We start from the raw sequence: 18809 nt of genomic DNA on the forward strand, positions 1-18809 counted from the left end.
CAACAAGAATCGCAAATATTTAATTTAACATCTTAAATTTACGAAATTTTACATTCGAAAAACTAAAACCTTCGAAAAGTCATAGTTAGGCTTCGAATTTGAGAATTCTGGGTTCGGCAGAAAAATACTTATTTTTGTCAAAATTTTAGAATGTCTTTTACATGCGGAATTGACACAAAAATCACTCAATTCGGATGAGTAACGAAGAAACTGCCGAAAAAACTGCGTACGTATAATTAAATAAACGCAATTTGCAATTAATTAACAATTACGAAAATTAATCACCCCTTTTAATTCTTGCAAATTTGTAATATTTAACCATGTTCATGCAATTTAGATTATGAAAATAATAAGGGGCTCGTGATACCACTGTTAGATTATGATACATATGACATTACATAGATCATGCGGAAACAACCATTAACCCAGGACAACATATTATTTACACATAATCATATAGCATAATTTAGATGCATACTCTTTGTTGCGTGCCCTCCCTAGCTGCGCCCGAACCGAACAAGAACAGGTCTTTAGGACTCCAAGTGTCGTCCCTCCGTAGATAGTCCACAGCACGTCCGGATCCGCCTTAAGATTGACCAACTAGAATCGCCCTTAAGGTACTAGAAAATTTCGGCAATTTGAGCAAGATGTGTGTTTGAATTTTCTCTCAAAAACTCACTTTGAATACTTTGAAAACTTGTTATAAATTGTGAGCCCTAGCCTCATATTTATAGGGGTATGGAAAGGGAATCGAAATCCTATTCAGATACAAATTAATTAAACCTAGAATCCTACAAGAACTCTAATTTAATTAATTTATCAAATAGAAATAGGAATTTAATCATCAACCGAACTCTGTATGTTTTAGGAAACGTGCACGAACACAAACACTTGCACACACACGCACGGCTGCCACGATGGGCCCTATGCGTGCGCGCGAGCAGCAGCCCACACAGCGCCCGCGCGCGCTGCGCGTGCTGTGCGCGCTGTGCGCGCTGTGCAGCCTGCTGGGCCTGGCCTTGCGCTGGGCCTAGCGTGGCTGTTTGTGCGGCGCGCTTGGCTTGCTGGGCGATGGCCTGGCTTCGTGTTGGGCCTCGTCCGGCAGGCCTCGTCCGATGCTTATTCGTACGATGCGCTTCCGATTAAATTTTCCGATTCCGGAATTCATTTCCGATACGAACAATATTTAATATTTCCGATTCCGGAATTAATTTCCGTTTCGAACAAATATTTAATATTTCCGTTTCCGGAATTATTTTCCGATTCCGGTAATATTTCCGATTCTGACAATATTTCCGTTTCCGGCAATATTTCCGATTCTGGCAATATTTCCATTTCCGATAATATTTTCCAATACGTACCATGTTTCCGTTTCCGGTAACATCTACGACTTGGATAATATTTATATTTCCGATACGATCCATATTTCCGTTTCCGGCAATATCATTGTTTCCGGAGTATTCATTTCTTGCCTGTGACGATCTTAGCTCCCACTGAAACCAAGATCCGTCGGTTCCGAATATTCATAGATGGAGTATTTAATGCCATTAAATACTTGATCCGTTTACGTACTATTTGTGTGACCCTACGGGTTCAGTCAAGAGTAAGCTGTGGATTAATTCCACTTGAACTGAAGCGGCCTCTAGCTAGGCATTCAGCTCACTTGATCTCACTGAATTATTAACTTGTTAATTAATACTGAACCGCATTTATTAGACTTAACATAGAATGCATACTTGGACCAAGGGCATTATTTCCTTCAGCTAAGGCCATGGCATCCTCGTGGGCTGCGGTAGCTCGCATGGGCTTCGTGGGCGTGTGGACTGTGCGCGGGCATGGCCTGCATGCTTGCGGGTCATGCTCGTGTGTGTGTTTGTGTCCATGCATAATTCCTAAAACTATTAGGATTTGATGTATGATTAAATTCCTATTCCTATTAGGATTATTTAATTAATTAGAGTCCTTGTAGGATTCTAAGTTTAATTAAATCGTATCCTACTAGGATTCCAATTCCCTTTCCAAACCTCTATAAATAAGGGCCTAGGGTCATAATTTATGGGTACGATTGAAGTATTCAAAGGGTAAGTTTTTGAAAGAAAATCCAGCCACTCTCTTGCACTAATAGCCGAAAATTCCTAAGCACCTTAAGGGCGATTCTAGTTGGTCAATCTTGAGGCGGATCCGGACGTACTGTGGACTATCTCCGGAGGGACGACACTTGGAGTCCTAAAGACTTGTTCTTGTTCGGTTCGGGCGCAGCTAGGGAAGGCACGCTACAAAGTGTATGCATCTATACTATGCTAAATGATTATGTGTAAATAATATGCTTTCCTGGCTTTATGGTTTTTCCGCATGATTTATGTATTGTCATATGTATCATAACCTAACGCATTCGCGATCCCCTTCCTCCTCACCAGCACCATTAACACTACCTTGGCCAAATGTGAGAGGTACCCCTTTCAGCTGCTCCGTTACATCATGACCCTCTCTATCTCCTTCACTGCTTTTGCAGGTTCTGTTTTCTTCACAAATAGCCGTCTAGCACACGACCTGCTCCCATTCTCTTCCTCATTCACTTCCCCTCTATTAACCTGCCATGGTGATGCCCTAAGCTTATCCGAGTCAAGTCTCTTAGGGTTATGGGTGTTCATAGCTTCCTCACAATCTTTCTCCCCGTGCCCTAATTTTCCACATACATAGCAGAAACGGAAGTTTCTCGTACTTCACTCCGAACTTTTCTATGTTTCCTCCTCTCATCTTCAATCTCACCTCCTTCTCCAGTGGTTTCCGTAGGTCCACCATGGTACGTATACGCAAAGATTTGTTTATTCCAACCACATCCGATGTGTCCATGCCAATGTATGCTCCCACTTTATTCCCAATCTTCCTGGCGTTGGCATCATTGCTTCGTCCTACGAATGGGAGATCATATACACGTACCCAGAAAGGGGCAATGTGAAGGTTCATCTCCGATAGCCTTTCCTCCCCGTTGATATCACTAAGGGCAAGTGTATGTCGTTCGAAGTGCCATGCCTGGCCTTCCATAACCTTCTCCTTGTCCTTCCAATGGTGGAATTGGAAGAAAAATACGTTCTTTTCGACACAGTTTGCCTCCATGCCGTGGGTGAGGTTCCAAATCCGTTTCATGGTTGCAATTAGGGCATTCGCATTAACATTCCTCTCCGTCCACAATCTCCCCACCATACCTAGCGCCGCCTTGGCTTCATCCTCCCCTTCCCCATCTACCTCCCATTCGATCTCTGATTCCTCCTCTTCTTCCTCGATCACCCTCTTAATTTGAGAGGGATTCACGTTCAGGTGAGTGTGCCATTATTAATTACTCTGAGAGTCTCAGCAAGAGAGCCCAAAACCTTCGAGATTGAAGGGACAACCTAGCAGGTTGCTAGAAGAAAAACCCTCCCAAGAGCTTGAAACCCTAGAGGGACGACTTCCCGGTCCCTTCTTTAACTTCTACTTCCCATCTAATTTTTAAAGAGTTAAGCCCATTATTGGGGTCTAAGTTTTGCAATAAATCACCAATTGGGACCTCACTTTTTTTTGGTCATTAATTGGGACCTAAGGTTAGATTTTTGGTAGTTTAACTCACCTTTAACTCAAGGTTGACTATTCAAACTAATAAAATAAATCAAAAATAAATTATAAGAGTTATGACTTAATAAGTAGTATTATTTGCCAATTTTTTAGGGGTTTTATTGGGTTTGTTTTGTTCGTCTTTAGATTTGAGTTAATTGATACTTGTTAATTTTGTGTTTTTTTGTACCCCTCAAAAAAAATTGTGATTTTTTGTGAGATTAATGATTGAATTGGTTAATTTTGTGATTTTGTATGATATTAATGCTGCTAAATTTTATTGTTTTTGTGTTGATTTTGATCGATTTGTTATTTTTTGATTTTGATTTTTTTTAATTTTTTATGTTTACTTCGTGATGTTTATACCTTAATCACTTAAGGAGAGCAAAATTTTTGCATACTTTATAAATTGATTGAAAGTAAAATGAGGTTCGACCATTGTTTCAAATGAAGATGCCTTTTAAAGGGGTGACATACAGTGAGAAATATGATAGATTGATACAGACTACGAAGTATTTTTAGGATGTGACTCGTATACTCATTTTCTTTTAAAAAAATCATGGGTCGGGACGGGTTGGGCTATGCTAAATAGGTCACTTGAACTGACTAAATAAGACTTGTTTATGACCCGAACAGACCAATTTTATTAAGTTTGGGCCGGAGTCGCCCTTGACATGGCCCATTTTATAGCTCTATGTTAAAACATTCAAGGGAACATTTTGGTTTTGGTGGTTTCGAAGTAAAATTATGTAAATATTAGAAATTAGTTACTTAACATTTTTTTTATCAATTTATCGTTGAACTGTGAACTATAAATCTATAATGGACAAACTTCGTTAATAAAGAAAATAGAAATTAATGTGGTGTTGGTAGTTTCCGATGATGTTTGTTCACGAGGGGGATATTGGAGGTGTAAGAATAACAATTAATTAATTAAATTAGTTTTGTATTTTTGCAAAAATAAAATGTTATAATTATATTTCTTATTTCTTAACCCAAGGACGTACTTAACATTTTTTAACCACCATAGTTAACTTTGGCTAAAAAGGTAAGATGAGGTCCCAATTATTGACCTAAAAAAAATGAGATCCCAATTGGTGATTTTTTGTAAAACTTAAACCCTAATTATGGGGTTAACTCAATTTTTAAAACCAAACATAAAAAAATTGGAAACTGGCCGTAAAACCTTATTTTCCTTTCTTTTCTTTTCCATCCACTTCCTCCCAACCAAACAGTTTGTCGTATCTAAATAGATTAAACAACACGAGGAACAACCGAACAAGGTTGAAAGAGAAGTTGGTTATTTTTATTAATAGCGGCATAGCGCCTGTTTAATAGAATCAAACAACTAAGACACTTTCTTTTTTATAGCGCCTGTTTAATAGAATCAAACAACAAAAAGTATTGCATACTAATTGTTTAACTTCAAGTAAATTTGAACGAAATACTTATTATCTAAACTATTGCGCAAATATTTTTTCGTATCTAAATAGATTATAACAAAATATCAATAATGCAAATATTGTGCATAAGTATAAATTTATTTGTCGTATTTAAGGAAAAATATGCACCTGAAATATATTGTTGGTTGTTATAAATCGTACATATTCTTTTGATATTGAATATCTTAAAAATTTACATGTAAATGTAAATTATCAAGATTCCATTCTTAAAGTTCATATAATTATGTATAAAATAATTTCCTCAAACTAAAAATCTGACTACATGGTGCTGACAAGTATACCTTTCTCTTTTATTTTCTCATTTTATAATACAGAAAATTATATTACACATAAATTAATTAATAGATAAATTATTGTCATACTAGATTGAATGCATTATATTTCATGGTAACAATGACTTAACAATATGGAAAAATAATTTAAAAAAAATTCAATGTTTTATGTACGTAGGAAATTGACACCTAATATCTTAATTATATGGAGTACTACCTAATAAAATTGTATCTTATCATGTATATTTTTCTTAAATAATATATCATGAATATTTTATTATGGAATACAATTTTATGCAATATCTTTATACACAATAATATCATTGACAATATTACTAACATATATACGTACTTATTTAATCCATTATACAATTTTATTGTACCTTCTCACGTCTTTATAGAATGGAACTAAATATCTATACATATTTTTAAAATAAGAATTATAAACAAGCATCATAATATTGTTACTAATAATATGTACTTTGTATTGCATAGTAATTTCTTAAAGGGAATAATTTATGTAAGAGTACACAAGATATGAATCTTAAACTTAAATTATTTTTACATTTGATAAAATGTACTACTATAGAAAAACAATTAAAGTTTAATGCAAGTTTGCGATAAATTAAAATTAGTTTACCTTCCCTATATAATATAATCAAGGAATGAAAACAATTTTTTTCTATCAAGGAATGAAAGCATTTTAGCATATACTACTCTTCGTTCTTTTGAGCGCTACTATGTTATGCATATTGACCAAAATCGTGGAATACTCAACAACCGATTTGACAATATAACAATAAGCTGTTAGTAATAATTTGTTAATGGTTGTTTTAATTTTTATTATGAACCGTTTACGAAGTATACAATGGAAACATATCAATAAAATACGAACACTATATCCAAATAAAGTAACTAATATCTAAGATATTATGACTTTATGAGAAATATTATTCTCAATTGCATGACATATTATCTACAATATCTCCATATAAATATGTTAAATCATAATTAAAATAAAAAAATCGGTGGAACAAATTTAATGGAAATTCATCTATCTCTGCCCTGTTTAGACGTGCATAAGTAGTGGTTTGATAAGTGATGAACATTTATACAGATAAAATAATATTCTCCATGGTGACGTGGTGGGTTTGGTTTTGAGTTTTAGCCAATGTTGTCTCTTTCTTCATAAATACAATCCACAAAGTACAACCAATTTTTTAAATTTTATTTTGATCACTTAAAAAACAAATGGAATAAAGAAAAATGGAAGTAGGGTGCATTCTTTTCACCCTATTTAAAATGAATTTAAATTTATCTAAACTTATTGGATTTGGAATTGATTAAATCTAATAGACCTAATAAAAATTATTGGATTTGATCATAACTGATTTCAAAAGAGTAAACTTGAAATAGAGCAAGTAACAAAATGAGGTGGGCAACAAAATGATACAGGTAACACAATAAAAACAAAAAGACTTAATATCTGAACATATAACTTTTTTTTCAAGGGTGAAGAAAACACATATGTAATATAGGTTATAATCATTTGTTCCGAATATTTCCATAATTTTTATAGCTAATAAAATATTTTGTTAGTATAATAAGTTCAACATTCTCAAAAGTGAGTAGATACACTGCACATTTTATATAGATTCATATTTAAATTTTAAAGTTACTATGTAAGGTAAAAGAAATTTCGGATAAGATGCATTTGTAGTGGGATAATAACTAGAGATGGCCAACGTGGCGTGTTGGATGGCTCATGAATGAGTTTGGTGGGCCATGGGGCGGGGATAATTAACACGCAAACCTCCGTAGTTAAATTAGGGTGGGTTGAGTCGTGGGTTGTGTCGGAAAAAATGGACAAAGTACATGATGGGTCGTGGGTTACATGGGTCGTGGTGGGTTGTGCGTGTCGAGTGGGTCCGATGGGTTTGGTAGGTTACGACAGGTTTAGGCCAAATGTGAATCCGATGGGTTAAGTGTATTAGGTGGGTCTGGTGGGTTTAGACGAGTTTTAGGAACTGATGTAGGTTAGGTGGGTTTAGAAGATTTACTAAGCGTTAAAAAGTTACAAATTTTATATGAATTTAAATGAATTAATATATGTTATTCACACACTCATATAAATGTGGTTAATGTATATTTAAACAATAAAATTATATTTTTTTAGCATTTTAAACATACAAAATAGTTACTTGCCAAAAAAAAAAAAATTAGTTTAAATTAGAAATGGTTCGGTGGGTTGAGTTCGTGTATTGGGTGGGTTGGGTTCGGGTGTTGGGTTGGATGGGTCGGGTGTGCCGTGGTGGGCTGTGTCGAGTTTGATAGGATCGATCGAAATGGGTTGGGTTGAAAAAACTCTGGGTCCGACCCACGTAACACACTATGGGCTGTGTCATGATGGGCTAGGTCAGACCCGACTCACTGTCCATCTCTAATAAAGACTAATGAGGCATGTAACCAAATGTGTACGGGTAACACGATAAAAAAAAAAAGATAGTATAGGATGTTAATTGATTTTTATACCTAACATGAAATTATGGGTGACGGGTGTAAATGAGAATGAAAAATCCACTTTTTTTTTTTAACTAATTTAACTTCGCACTTAAAGTTAAAATTTGTAAACCGTGCATCGCCAGGGTCCTATACTAGTTATTGACCTAAAGAAAATGAGATTCCAATTGATAATTTTTTGTAAAACTTAAACCCTAATTATGGGGTTAACTCAATTTTTAAAACCAATCATAAAAAAATTGGAAACTGGCCGCAAAACCTTATTTTCCTTTCTTTTCTTTTCCATCCACTTCCTCCCAACCAAACAAGGCCTTCCAACCAAATAAGGCCTTCACGTTCCAATTTCCAGTTTCCACTACCAGTTTCACTCTTCACTCGCTCTCCTCCCTCCTCAACCGCCATCCACCATCACCATCACCTCCGCCGCCACCACCACCACCACAGCCGCTTTTACATTTGTCTCTCCTTCATCACCACCGCCGCCGCCGCTACCACCACCACCACCACTAACGCCATCTTCCTTAGTTTTTCGATTAATCGCCCCGAGAAAGCATCGCATACGCAGTCATTTCGTCGTCTATAAATCTCAGCTTCTCGAAGATCGGAGTCTCTTTCGAATGATCGTTGATTTTCTATAACTGAATTAATGGTACCCGTGTTATTGTTCTCCAGTGTTGAGATCTTCCTGAAGTTTGCTGAACAACTACGTTGATGGTATACTTGTGTTCCCTCTCACAGTTTTCTTCGATTAATTCGGCTGCAAATTTCATAAATTCGTAGTTTATTAACTGTGAAGCAAATTTTATTTTAGCTAGTCCAGTGATTGATATATCAATTGAGTTTTAATACAATCTGAAATGAAGTAATGTGATTAAGTTTAATACGTTTGTTCACAATCATACGAATAAATAACTGTATTGTAACAAGCTAATCTAAGGAAAGTTACCATTTTCAAAATTAGCCAGAAGTTGGGGTATTAATAGTGATGTAAATGGCACCTTTCTTGTAGTATTGAACTATTGATGAAACTCTGTAGACTGTAGTAGAAAATTGGGAGGAAAATAGTGAGAGAAACGATTGGGATGCTGATATATGTAATTTTGATGCTACATCTTAGATTATTTTTTTTCTGTTTTGTTTGTGTTTTAGAGCAACATCTGAGTAATTGAGTATTGCTGTTGCAGTCTTACCAGAATAAGGGGTTTTGGATGTCGAAGGATGGTGGGTGTTTAACTGATGGGGAGTTAACTTGTGATAGTACTTCTAGAAATGAACCAAAGCGCTCGCACCAATGGTTTATAGATACTGGCGAGGCGGGGTATTTACCAAACAAGAAGCAAGCTGTAGAAGTTCCCGGTAGCAGTTCATTTTCCGGAATACCTGCCTCAACACTCTCTCCTTGGGGAAGTGTGGCTGGATTTAACTCTGTTCCTAGTCAGTTCACTGAACAATTGTTTGATACTGACGCTATTAAATCTATTAGTTTTGATGAGAGAAATATTACGTCTGTTGGTATGGGTAGTTTGGATATGGGAAGAAAGGTTATGGATGATCCATTTGGGAATAGTTCCTCATTTGGTCTGTCTACGTCTCATTCATTGGAAGATCCTAAGTCAGGAATTAACTATAGTGGGATCAGGAAAGTTAAAGTTAGTGAAGTAAGAGATCCCGAGAACCTCCTGCCATTGTGTACGGGACCTTCCTATGCTAGAGAATCCGATGGACCTATTTCAGCTGCTCAGGATTATGACAAGGGGGATGATAGTGGGATATCTATGGGTCTGATATATGGTCCAGAGGTGGAAAATATTGTAACAGTTGGGGACTCTTGTGGTAGGGAAGATGAAGATTTCATATCAATTAGCCAATCTTTTGATAAAGTTGCATGCAACACAATGGCAACTTCTTATAAGGCTGATGGCAGCACTATATCAATGGTGAATACATTTAATGAATCTGATTGTAATATCATGCCAGTGGGTGAGGACTTTAGTAAGGGGGATAACAATGTCACTTCTTTAGAAAACCTCAGCAAAGGGGACAATATGATCTCCATATGTCATACATATAAAGGTGATAGCTCCATCTCAGTGACTAACAACTACAACAAAGGGGCTGACATCATCACCACAACTGCTTCATCTAACAACAAATGTGAAAGCCACGCGTTATCCACGGGTCACCCTTTCAACAAGGGAAGCAGTAACATAATATCCTTTGGTGGCTACAATGATGATGATGATGATGCAAATGCTTCAGGGAGACTCCTATGCAATTATGACTTGCTAGTCGTCCAGCCTTCAATTCAGAGGTCTGACACATTAAACCAAAAGGATGTGACTGTCTCGAATGCTACTGCAGCTATAGATTCTGCTCAGGTTATAGTTTCTGGAGCAGAAAGTATCTTCAGGAAGAAAGAGGATATTAAATCAACAAAGAAGACACCTCCCAACAATTTTCCTTCTAATGTGAGAAGTTTGCTTTCCACTGGTATTTTGGATGAGGTTCCTGTGAAGTACGTTGCTTGGTCACGAGAGGTAAAAACATACAAGTAGTTGTTTTGTGTTCATTTTTTGTTGTAGTTTATTTATGTTGATATTTCTTACTTTATTCTAGAAGGAGCTCCGTGGTATCATAAAAGGTTCTGGATACCTTTGTGGATGTCAGTCATGCAACTTTTCTAAGGTCAGTTGTCTAAACTTCGTATTGGAAGTTTGAACCAGGCATTTGATCTAACGAGCAGATTTATTAACTATTTGTCTAGGTTATTAATGCTTATGAGTTTGAGCGTCATGCTGGTTGCAAAACTAAACACCCCAACAATCATATTTACTTTGAGAACGGGAAAACCATTTATGGGATTGTTCAAGAGCTTAGGAACACTCAACAGAATATGCTGTTTGATGTTATACAAACAATAACAGGTTCACCCATCAATCAAAAATCATTCAGGCTTTGGAAAGGTGACTACAGTTGATTCTAATTGTCTGCACTTTTTACTTTAAAAAATTTCATCCGACCTTTGTTATATATTCCTCTAAATGCAAGGTGTAATTTCTCTTAATCTTTCTTGCTCATGTTTATCAGATTCTTTCCTGGCTGCGACCCGGGAACTGCAGCGCATTTATGGTAAGGATGAGCGGAATCAGTCTTCATAAATCATTTGCAGTTGCAGTATAGGGACTGGTAAGCACATCTCTACTCAAACTTATGTAAATTTCACTAAATTAATTGTTGATTGTGTGTGATGGACATAAAGTGATAAAAACTTAAGAAGTTGTCTGACTTGTAATTAGTTGATAAGATGATAATATATCACTGTGCCTGAACTTATTAAGATTTTAGAACAAACATTGCTATGGAGAATTTTATCAGAACCTAAGAATTGTTGGGTTCAACTAGTGACTAAAAAGTACTTATGCCACAGGTCTCTTTTTTTTATGCTGTCTTGGCAATGGAAAAATCTAATGAAGTTAAAGACATTTATTTAAAAAAGGATTAAGATGGAAAGTTGGGAATGGTGCCAAAATTTGCTTTTGGCATGAAAGTTGGATATTTCCCCGCTTTCATTAGTTCCCGATCATTCTTTTCTGTATAAAGGTTAGTTCATTACCTCTTTTAAGAAATGGGACATACCTAAGTTGCAACAGATGGTTCCTCCCCATCTTTTAGACTTGATTACTTCTATTCCCGTTCCTTCAAACAACATGAAAGATAAACTATGTTGTAGTTTGACTTCTAATGGCAACTGTTCGACAAAATCAGGTGTTAGCTTAAGGTTTGCGACCTATCTCCCCTCCTAAAGTCAGTTGTACGTGGATTTGGAATCTTGACGTTCCCCTAAAATTAGTATTTTCCTATGGAAAATATGTAATTATGGTCTTCCCTCTAAGAAAAGGTTAAATAGGAGTCATGTTTTGTTCCTCTTTAGTGCCCTCTTTGCAACCATCATTGTGAAAGTACATTCTACATTCTCTTCTTGTGCCTTTTACTATAAATATATTTTCTAGATTAGAGGAAGAAGAACATTGGTCGATGCCTTTATCTTTTGTTTCATCGTTCAACGTAGTTTTAAACTTGAATCATTGTAAAGAGACAATTGGTCTAGATCCTTTCTCTAAAGTAGCTTACATTTGATGGTTGGCTTGATACATTCTAAACAACATCAATTTCAGACGTGAAAGTTTTACTCTTCGCCAAGGAATAGAATCAATTAAAAAATTTCATAAAGATTGGTCCTTTACAAAATTTGTGTATTTAGTGAACCTAAATCATGAGATTTCTCCTAACAGGAAAGAAAATTCCATACCTAAAATGGATTTTTTTGCAAGCTCACTCTAGTCCCTACTTTTTTCAAATTAAATTTTCATGGATCCTATTATTCTAACGGAAGTTCAGCCTTAGGACTTGTATATAGAAACCACTCTAGTGCACCCAAATTGGCGGATGTAAAGTTCATTGGTTACAACTCGAGCATCTTTCTTGCACGGGCTTTGGCGCTTCATAAAGGCATTAAAAAGGCTAATTTTCTTGGTGTTAAACACTTAATAGTGGAGGGGATATTCTTTATCTCATCAATGCAATAAAACATAAATGGAAGGTTCCTTGGGCAGTTCACAACATCATTGCAGATGTCGAGAGAGATATCCTTCATTTTGAGACGATTTCCTTCCACCATTTTTACTGAGAGGCAAATCAAGTGGCGGATTTCATGGCTAACTATGACCATAACTACCCCTCCATGCTTTATTGCTTCACATCTTGTAATAATTTGTTCTCTTCTTTTATCCGAAAAGATGAGTTAGGTTGATCTTATGTTAGGGGCTAACCTAGTTTTTTATTTCATCATAAAAAATAAAAATAAAATAGAACAAAAATTAAAATAGTGGATATGTACTCTACAGAATTATATTTCTTTAATGTGTACTCTTTGTAGAGGGGGATAAAAAATGTGAATTGTGAGGGACTTGAAGTCGTAGTTTTCCCTCCTTATTCAATCATCTGAAGAGAATCTCATTCCTCCATTCTTTTCCCCCAATTACTCCTCTTCAAAGAGGTTGTCAGGTCTAACTCTGATGCAACTTGTAGGAAATGACCCATAAAGAATTAGTGTCACTTCTTACTATGTTTTCTTATATCTGATGTGTGCAAGGTCGAAGTACAACTAGTAATTTCTTGTATGGATGTGGTATTTATTTGCAGGTGCAAGGCTCTTCAAATGTTAGGGTACTAACTACTGAGAGTAGTTGTTCTATGTAAATTATAGATCCATTAAAGCTTGTATGTGGAAATTTTACTCTCCTTACAAAATTAATTCCATTGGCTTTAGAGGTTAATGGCATGTCTATGTGTTCTTATCTATTGTCTAATTATTTTCATGAATGCCATAGATTGATTGATGATTACTCTCTATACCTTGCATGGTACGTACTTACTGGATAACCTATTACAAGGGTTATTGTGATGCTAGTAACACAGGAGCTTGCCGTATGATTTTGGTAACAAGTTCTAAATTGAAGTACGTTGAAAGTGAACTCCAGGTCTTACGTACTTTCTGAAAGATATAGAAATGAATATGCTATGGAGCATATTTCGAAATGCCCCTAAACATGTCAAAAGAGAAAGTTATTTTTTTTGTTAAATATTTATTGCTGGCTCGGTGATCCATGAAATAGGATTTCTTCATTTATTAATGTTTTTAGTTTTTCTTATCTTTTCCATTATACGTAGGTAGCAAGCCGTCTGGCTACCATGATTGTTTGAAGAGAGGTTAACTGTATCTCACCTGGGAAGTAGAGAGATGTCATTTTAAGAAGAATTGTTATATTTCTTTTGCTTGAGGTAAGGAATATTTATTAAAAAAATGAAACGCATAACTAAACATGTCTACGAGGCCGAAGCCCAAAGAGAGAAGTTCAAATAACATGTTACAACCAAAACAGAAACAAGACCATACAGGCCAGCCACAAACAAATCATTATCATTATCATTACCCCATTGCCTCAAAGAGGCTCCCGTAAGAAGCGGGGTAAGGGGGGGTCGGACGTACGCAACCTTACCGCTGCAATTGTAGAGAGGTTGTTTCCAATTGACCCAAAAGCGATAACGGGACGACCATCTTCTACTTCATGGAAAGGAAGAGAAGGGGTATTAAGAGCCATTTTGATGTAGTCCATTACATCCCACAGCCAAAACTAAAGAACAAATGAATCTTTAACAAATGACTTTACAAAATTTTAAACCAAATTCTATCTCAACTACCAACAAATTTAGGCAAATAAGACCTAATTCTGCCCTTAACAGCTTCCTGGATCCTTTCCAGCCACAAACAAATGAAATTACAATTTATCAAACCAAATTCTATCTCAACTACTAACAGATTTACGCAAACAAGACCTAATTCTGCCCTTCACAGCTTCCTGGATCCTAGATCTAGAAACAGGTGGGTATTGGGAATATTTTTATCCTAGAACCCTTCATTTCTTGCCATCCAGATACACACAGGTATATAAACCAGCATTCATGGTAGCCTTCCTTAACTTTGAATTCTTAGTCCTAGCAACCTGCCTGCAAAGAGGAGTGAACTGACAATGCTGCAGCTGTAAAAACAATCAAAAGTAGGCGAGATTGGGTCAAGAATTCTTTATTTTACCGAGTAAGCAAGGAAACAAGGAGGGATGCCTGCATCAGATTTCCATGGTATTGATGGACGATGGTAACTGGAAAATCAATATGCCCTATGCTCTCCTCGTACTGTAATACTTTTATCCAGTCGTCAACTGACTTGAAGACACTATAAAAAGTATCATTTATCAGGTTGTAAGTTAGAGCTAGGAAACTTGAGATATGGAATTTGGAGGGTAAAGGAAGCAAATTGGAAGTTCATTTTCCTTCCCATTTTAAGAAGCCAAATTGGAATGATTCTTTTTCTATTAGGTAGTTGGAACTCGGAAGGATATTTAGGAAGGATTTTGGAAGTAAAATGCAAGCTCACTCTTCCCCTTTTTCCCCTTCCTTTCCTCCCTCCTGTGTATGATTTATGTCCAAACACACTCTTAACTCTAATTAAAAACCCCTAAATTCAGTTAATGACTACCAAGTTCAATTCACAACTAAAAGTAAGTATAGATGAGATCCAATAAGTTCAGATAAGGGCCAATAAGTTTAGAAACTGCAAATAAAGGATAACAAGTGTAGATTAGGAATTTTGGGTGAAGAAAGAAGCCTTAATCATGATACTCTTTACTTCTATATTTTATTCTTTAGGTTTATAGAATTAATATCGTAACTTCATTTTGTGGTTGTTGGATTGTTTCCGTGCTTCTTGTGTGATGCTTGCATCATTTAAGTGTAGTGGTTTATTTTCCCCTTTTTGTTGGATATTGGGTAGAAGACCGGTGACTTGTATTGAAGCAAGGGCTGGTTTGCAACACTTTTGTGAATATACTGACATGTAATATTACCTTTCAGTAAATTCAATTCAGAAGCCATTTCTTCTAGGCATGTAGCTTCTGCCCTTGGATTAATGTCTATGGTAAACTTTCACCGTATTGGATTTTAGAGCTTCCAGTCCATATGACACATTACGATTATACAAGTTATGTGACTTGTTCTGCAATTATCTAAATATGGTGGGCCAAAAATTTGACATTATTTGACATTGATGGGCCAAAAATCCTTGAGTGCTTGTCATTATTCGATGAGTACAGGGAAACCTAAAATAATCTGGATCTCTACCGTATGTGTCCTTAGTAAAGCCCAATTTAAACATTCACTTTATATTCTATATACTATTGGTTAATTACGGCATTCTATTCCGTGTTATGACTGAGTAGTGTTATCCTGTTGAGTATTTGTATAGCTGTATGTCAGTAGTCAACTGCCAGGATTTGGTGGTTTCGTGGATGTCAGTATGCATTTGAGGCCACAAACTTTGACTTGAGGGCTTTGACATTTCGTGTCTCAACCTCTATTGTTGACTGGGGGCTACTGTGAAGTGTGAACTACTATGTGAGTAGGTGTTGCTTCTTATGTTCACAGGGATGCATTAATCCCTTTTATAAGTTTTGACATTTTGTTTCCACATATTTAAATACTACCCGGTTAACCTTGTATGTGATTTCTGATACTTCAAGAACTTTTTCAGCTGAATGGACCTATGGAATTCATGGGATTGATATTTTTCTCCCTGTTAATACTTATAGGAAAAAGAGAGTTAAGGGGAGGGAGAGACACTATATAAGATATATGATAGAGCAGCAGCTTGCTGATGGACTTAACATATCGAATTCCTATAGGAGTTAAGAGTTACGAGTTAAGGCTGCCAGGTCTGCTGATAACTTGGATATGCGAAGAGCAGCTTATTATCACTAACTTGTCTATTCTCATTGCAATCATCATTGTGATCCCATTTACAGATATGGCATATTTACCCTGTCTAAAACACAGTGTTCCATTTACAATGGTTTGTCGTTTTGAGCCCCTGCGGCACTGCACATTCTTCTTTTTTCTACATCAACAGTGATGCAAATTTTGGTTCTCCCAAGTTTTTAGGTTCATTAACAAATGCTCTGCACTGTGATAAACTGGTGAGCTCATTTTGTGTTATGCTCTTTCAGTCAGTAACCTTCTCACTTAGATCATCAGGTGCACTCCAAATCCTCCATCAATTACACTATGCAGATCCTTTTTACATAATTTGAATAAGTCACATCATATCGTTGAGTTCAAACTTTAATGTGTGAGTCTTCATATTCATGTATGTGTGATGTTATTTCACTTACCGTGTTGAAGATATCTTGTTATGCAGGTAAGGAACAGAAAGGCAAGGGTCTCTGAGGCATTGGTGAGTCCATCTTCTTACAGTATATGCAGTCGTCAAATATTTCATTTCTAGGTACCAACTCCTTCAATACCAACTGTATGGATGTGTGATTAGTAATTTTTGTTTATTCCAAATCCAAATCGTATATTAGACCAGTGCTTGTAAATGATGAGAGTGTTTTATGTAGATGAATTTATGTATATAGAATGGAATACTTGTGAATTTTAATTTCTGTGGCATTCAGTTTTCACCAATGGGATTAAATTGCTGCAATACAGGTTATAACAACAAAAGGTAAATATAACTTTCACTAGCTCACGAATTGTCGGCATGCATTCAGAGAAGATGGGCAAATTTTCTGGATAAATGTTATTTCTCGCGTTACCCCATCCACACTTCCACAGTGCCCGAAGAGGTGAAAGAAGGCCGAATGGCTGCCCATGATTCACCGCGCCATGCCATAGAGGTGAAACCATGGCATAAAACTGCTGCAATGATGGATTAAAAACAAGCAGTTATACGTTCGACAAGGGTTTATCTTGGACCTGGTTCTGTTCGTCTAGGGAGTTATCTGTGTGACTTCTTAGTCCTTATGGCTTATGCGAACAGGGGAAAGTGACCAAGTGAGATTTGTTAAGAACAAAGTCCACTCAGTTTTTGTGTGTGTTTGTAATACTTTTGTGGTATTGTAGAAATTCTATCTACTATTTTGAGGGGTTTTCACTTTTGATTCCCTGGTTTAATGTGATACTTGATCTAAATGCACGTGATGTGTGCGTCACATTTCTAACATACATGTACCACAACTCAATGTATATTAATATGAAAAATATCAAATTGTGAAAGAGAAAAATAAATAAAGAGCATTTAGGTATTTTAGGTGAACATTAAGCTACTCAAGAGTTTACTTATATAATACTAGTTTTTTTTATGCACGCGATGTGTGCGTGATTTTTTATAATGTATGTAAGCTGACATTAAGAATTCAATATTTATTATCGTAAATGACTATTTATTTTTTTGTTTCTTCTGAAAGTATTTCAACCTGTTATTTAATACCTATTTCGAGATTTTATTGTAAATGATTAATCAAAAGTTAAGAAAATGGTTTAAAAGATCTACAATTCAATGCAATGTGTGATTGTTATCTTCAAATAAAAGTTATAACAAATATCTGTAGTATAATGGTATACATATATTTATCATGATTGAGGTTTAAATAGTAATTAATGAATTGAAATATCTAATTTCTTTTGCCACATACTTTTTTCTTCTTTTATAGATGCTAGATTGTCACTATGAAAGACAAAAGATGCTAGATTATCAATATTTTTTTTCTAACATTTTTTCTTAGAGTAATAAGTCATAAATATTTTAGTTTTACATGGAGTACATGGTTAATGGTTTTAGAATTTGTTTTGAAAAAAATCATGTTGTATGCATGATGGACGAGAATGTTACACGTGTTATGAAGTGAGATGAAAACAGATAGTTTTGCAAGTAAATTACAAGCAATAACTAGTGGAAGTTTTTCTACCGGATTGCTCTTTGCAATCTCCTCTATTTATACTACAAGATTCACTATGCACTTAGACATTTTAGTCAAAAACTTACACCTATACATCTACCCTATGCATAGCTTAAAGGAAAAACTAAGGGAAGCATTTAATGGGGTAATAGCATACATTCAACATTTGTGGGCATTCACATTTGTATCTCAACACTCCCCCTTGAATGTCCACTATTCATTGGGATATTGGTTGCCTTATTAAAACCTTAGTGGAATAAGAACTATAGTTTGAGAAGAAGAGTATAATTTCATGAGTTTATATGCCTTTGTATACTGCCTCATTAAAAACCTTGTCAGGAAAAACCCAGTGGGATAAAAACCTGATCGAAGGGAAAAAGAGTGCAGTGCATATAATACTCCCCCTCAATTTAATATAGCTCACGAAGACGACGCATTCCAATTTTATGTACCAACTGCTCAAACCTCTTTGAAGGAAGAGATTTGGTAAACAGATCAGCAAGATTGTCACACGATTGAATTTGTTGGACGTTTATCTTTCCTTCTTTCTGGAGATCGTGTGTGAAGAACAACTTTGGGGATATGTGTTTTGTTCGATCACCTTTGATGTA

The 18809-nt window shown here is 35.8% G+C and overlaps 1 protein-coding gene across 8 annotated transcripts; it reads left to right on the plus strand.

The window, feature by feature from the left end:
• The first annotated feature begins 8125 nt into the window (after positions 1 to 8125).
• On the plus strand, positions 8126 to 17696 carry LOC110790352 (uncharacterized). Of its 8 annotated transcripts, none has more exons than XM_056831798.1 (7): positions 8126 to 8560; positions 9031 to 10383; positions 10466 to 10531; positions 10611 to 10809; positions 10934 to 11032; positions 16640 to 16691; positions 16949 to 17696. In XM_056831798.1, the coding sequence occupies exons 1-5, from the start codon at positions 8558 to 8560 to the stop codon at positions 11002 to 11004; spliced, it is 1692 nt and encodes a 563-aa protein (XP_056687776.1). In that variant the 5' UTR covers positions 8126 to 8557; the 3' UTR covers positions 11005 to 11032; positions 16640 to 16691; positions 16949 to 17696. The 8 variants fall into 8 exon arrangements, with proteins under 8 accessions (XP_056687776.1, XP_056687775.1, XP_056687773.1 ...); XM_056831797.1 differs by having other exon boundaries at positions 16656 to 16691; XM_056831795.1 differs by having other exon boundaries at positions 8127 to 8560; positions 10463 to 10531; positions 13049 to 16742.
• Positions 17697 to 18809: the final 1113 nt, after the last annotated feature.

The sequence above is a fragment of the Spinacia oleracea genome, chromosome 6, assembly GCF_020520425.1.
Source record: "Spinacia oleracea cultivar Varoflay chromosome 6, BTI_SOV_V1, whole genome shotgun sequence".
NCBI classification, from domain to species: Eukaryota; Viridiplantae; Streptophyta; class Magnoliopsida; order Caryophyllales; family Amaranthaceae; genus Spinacia; species Spinacia oleracea.

Coding starts and splice junctions, on each gene's coding strand:
- LOC110790352 (XM_056831795.1), top strand. Junction 10,532..10,610: donor AGTCATGCAACTTTTCTAAG/GTCAGTTGTCTA, acceptor CTATTTGTCTAG/GTTATTAATGCTTATGAGTT. Junction 10,810..10,933: donor ATCATTCAGGCTTTGGAAAG/GTGACTACAGTT, acceptor CATGTTTATCAG/ATTCTTTCCTGGCTGCGACC.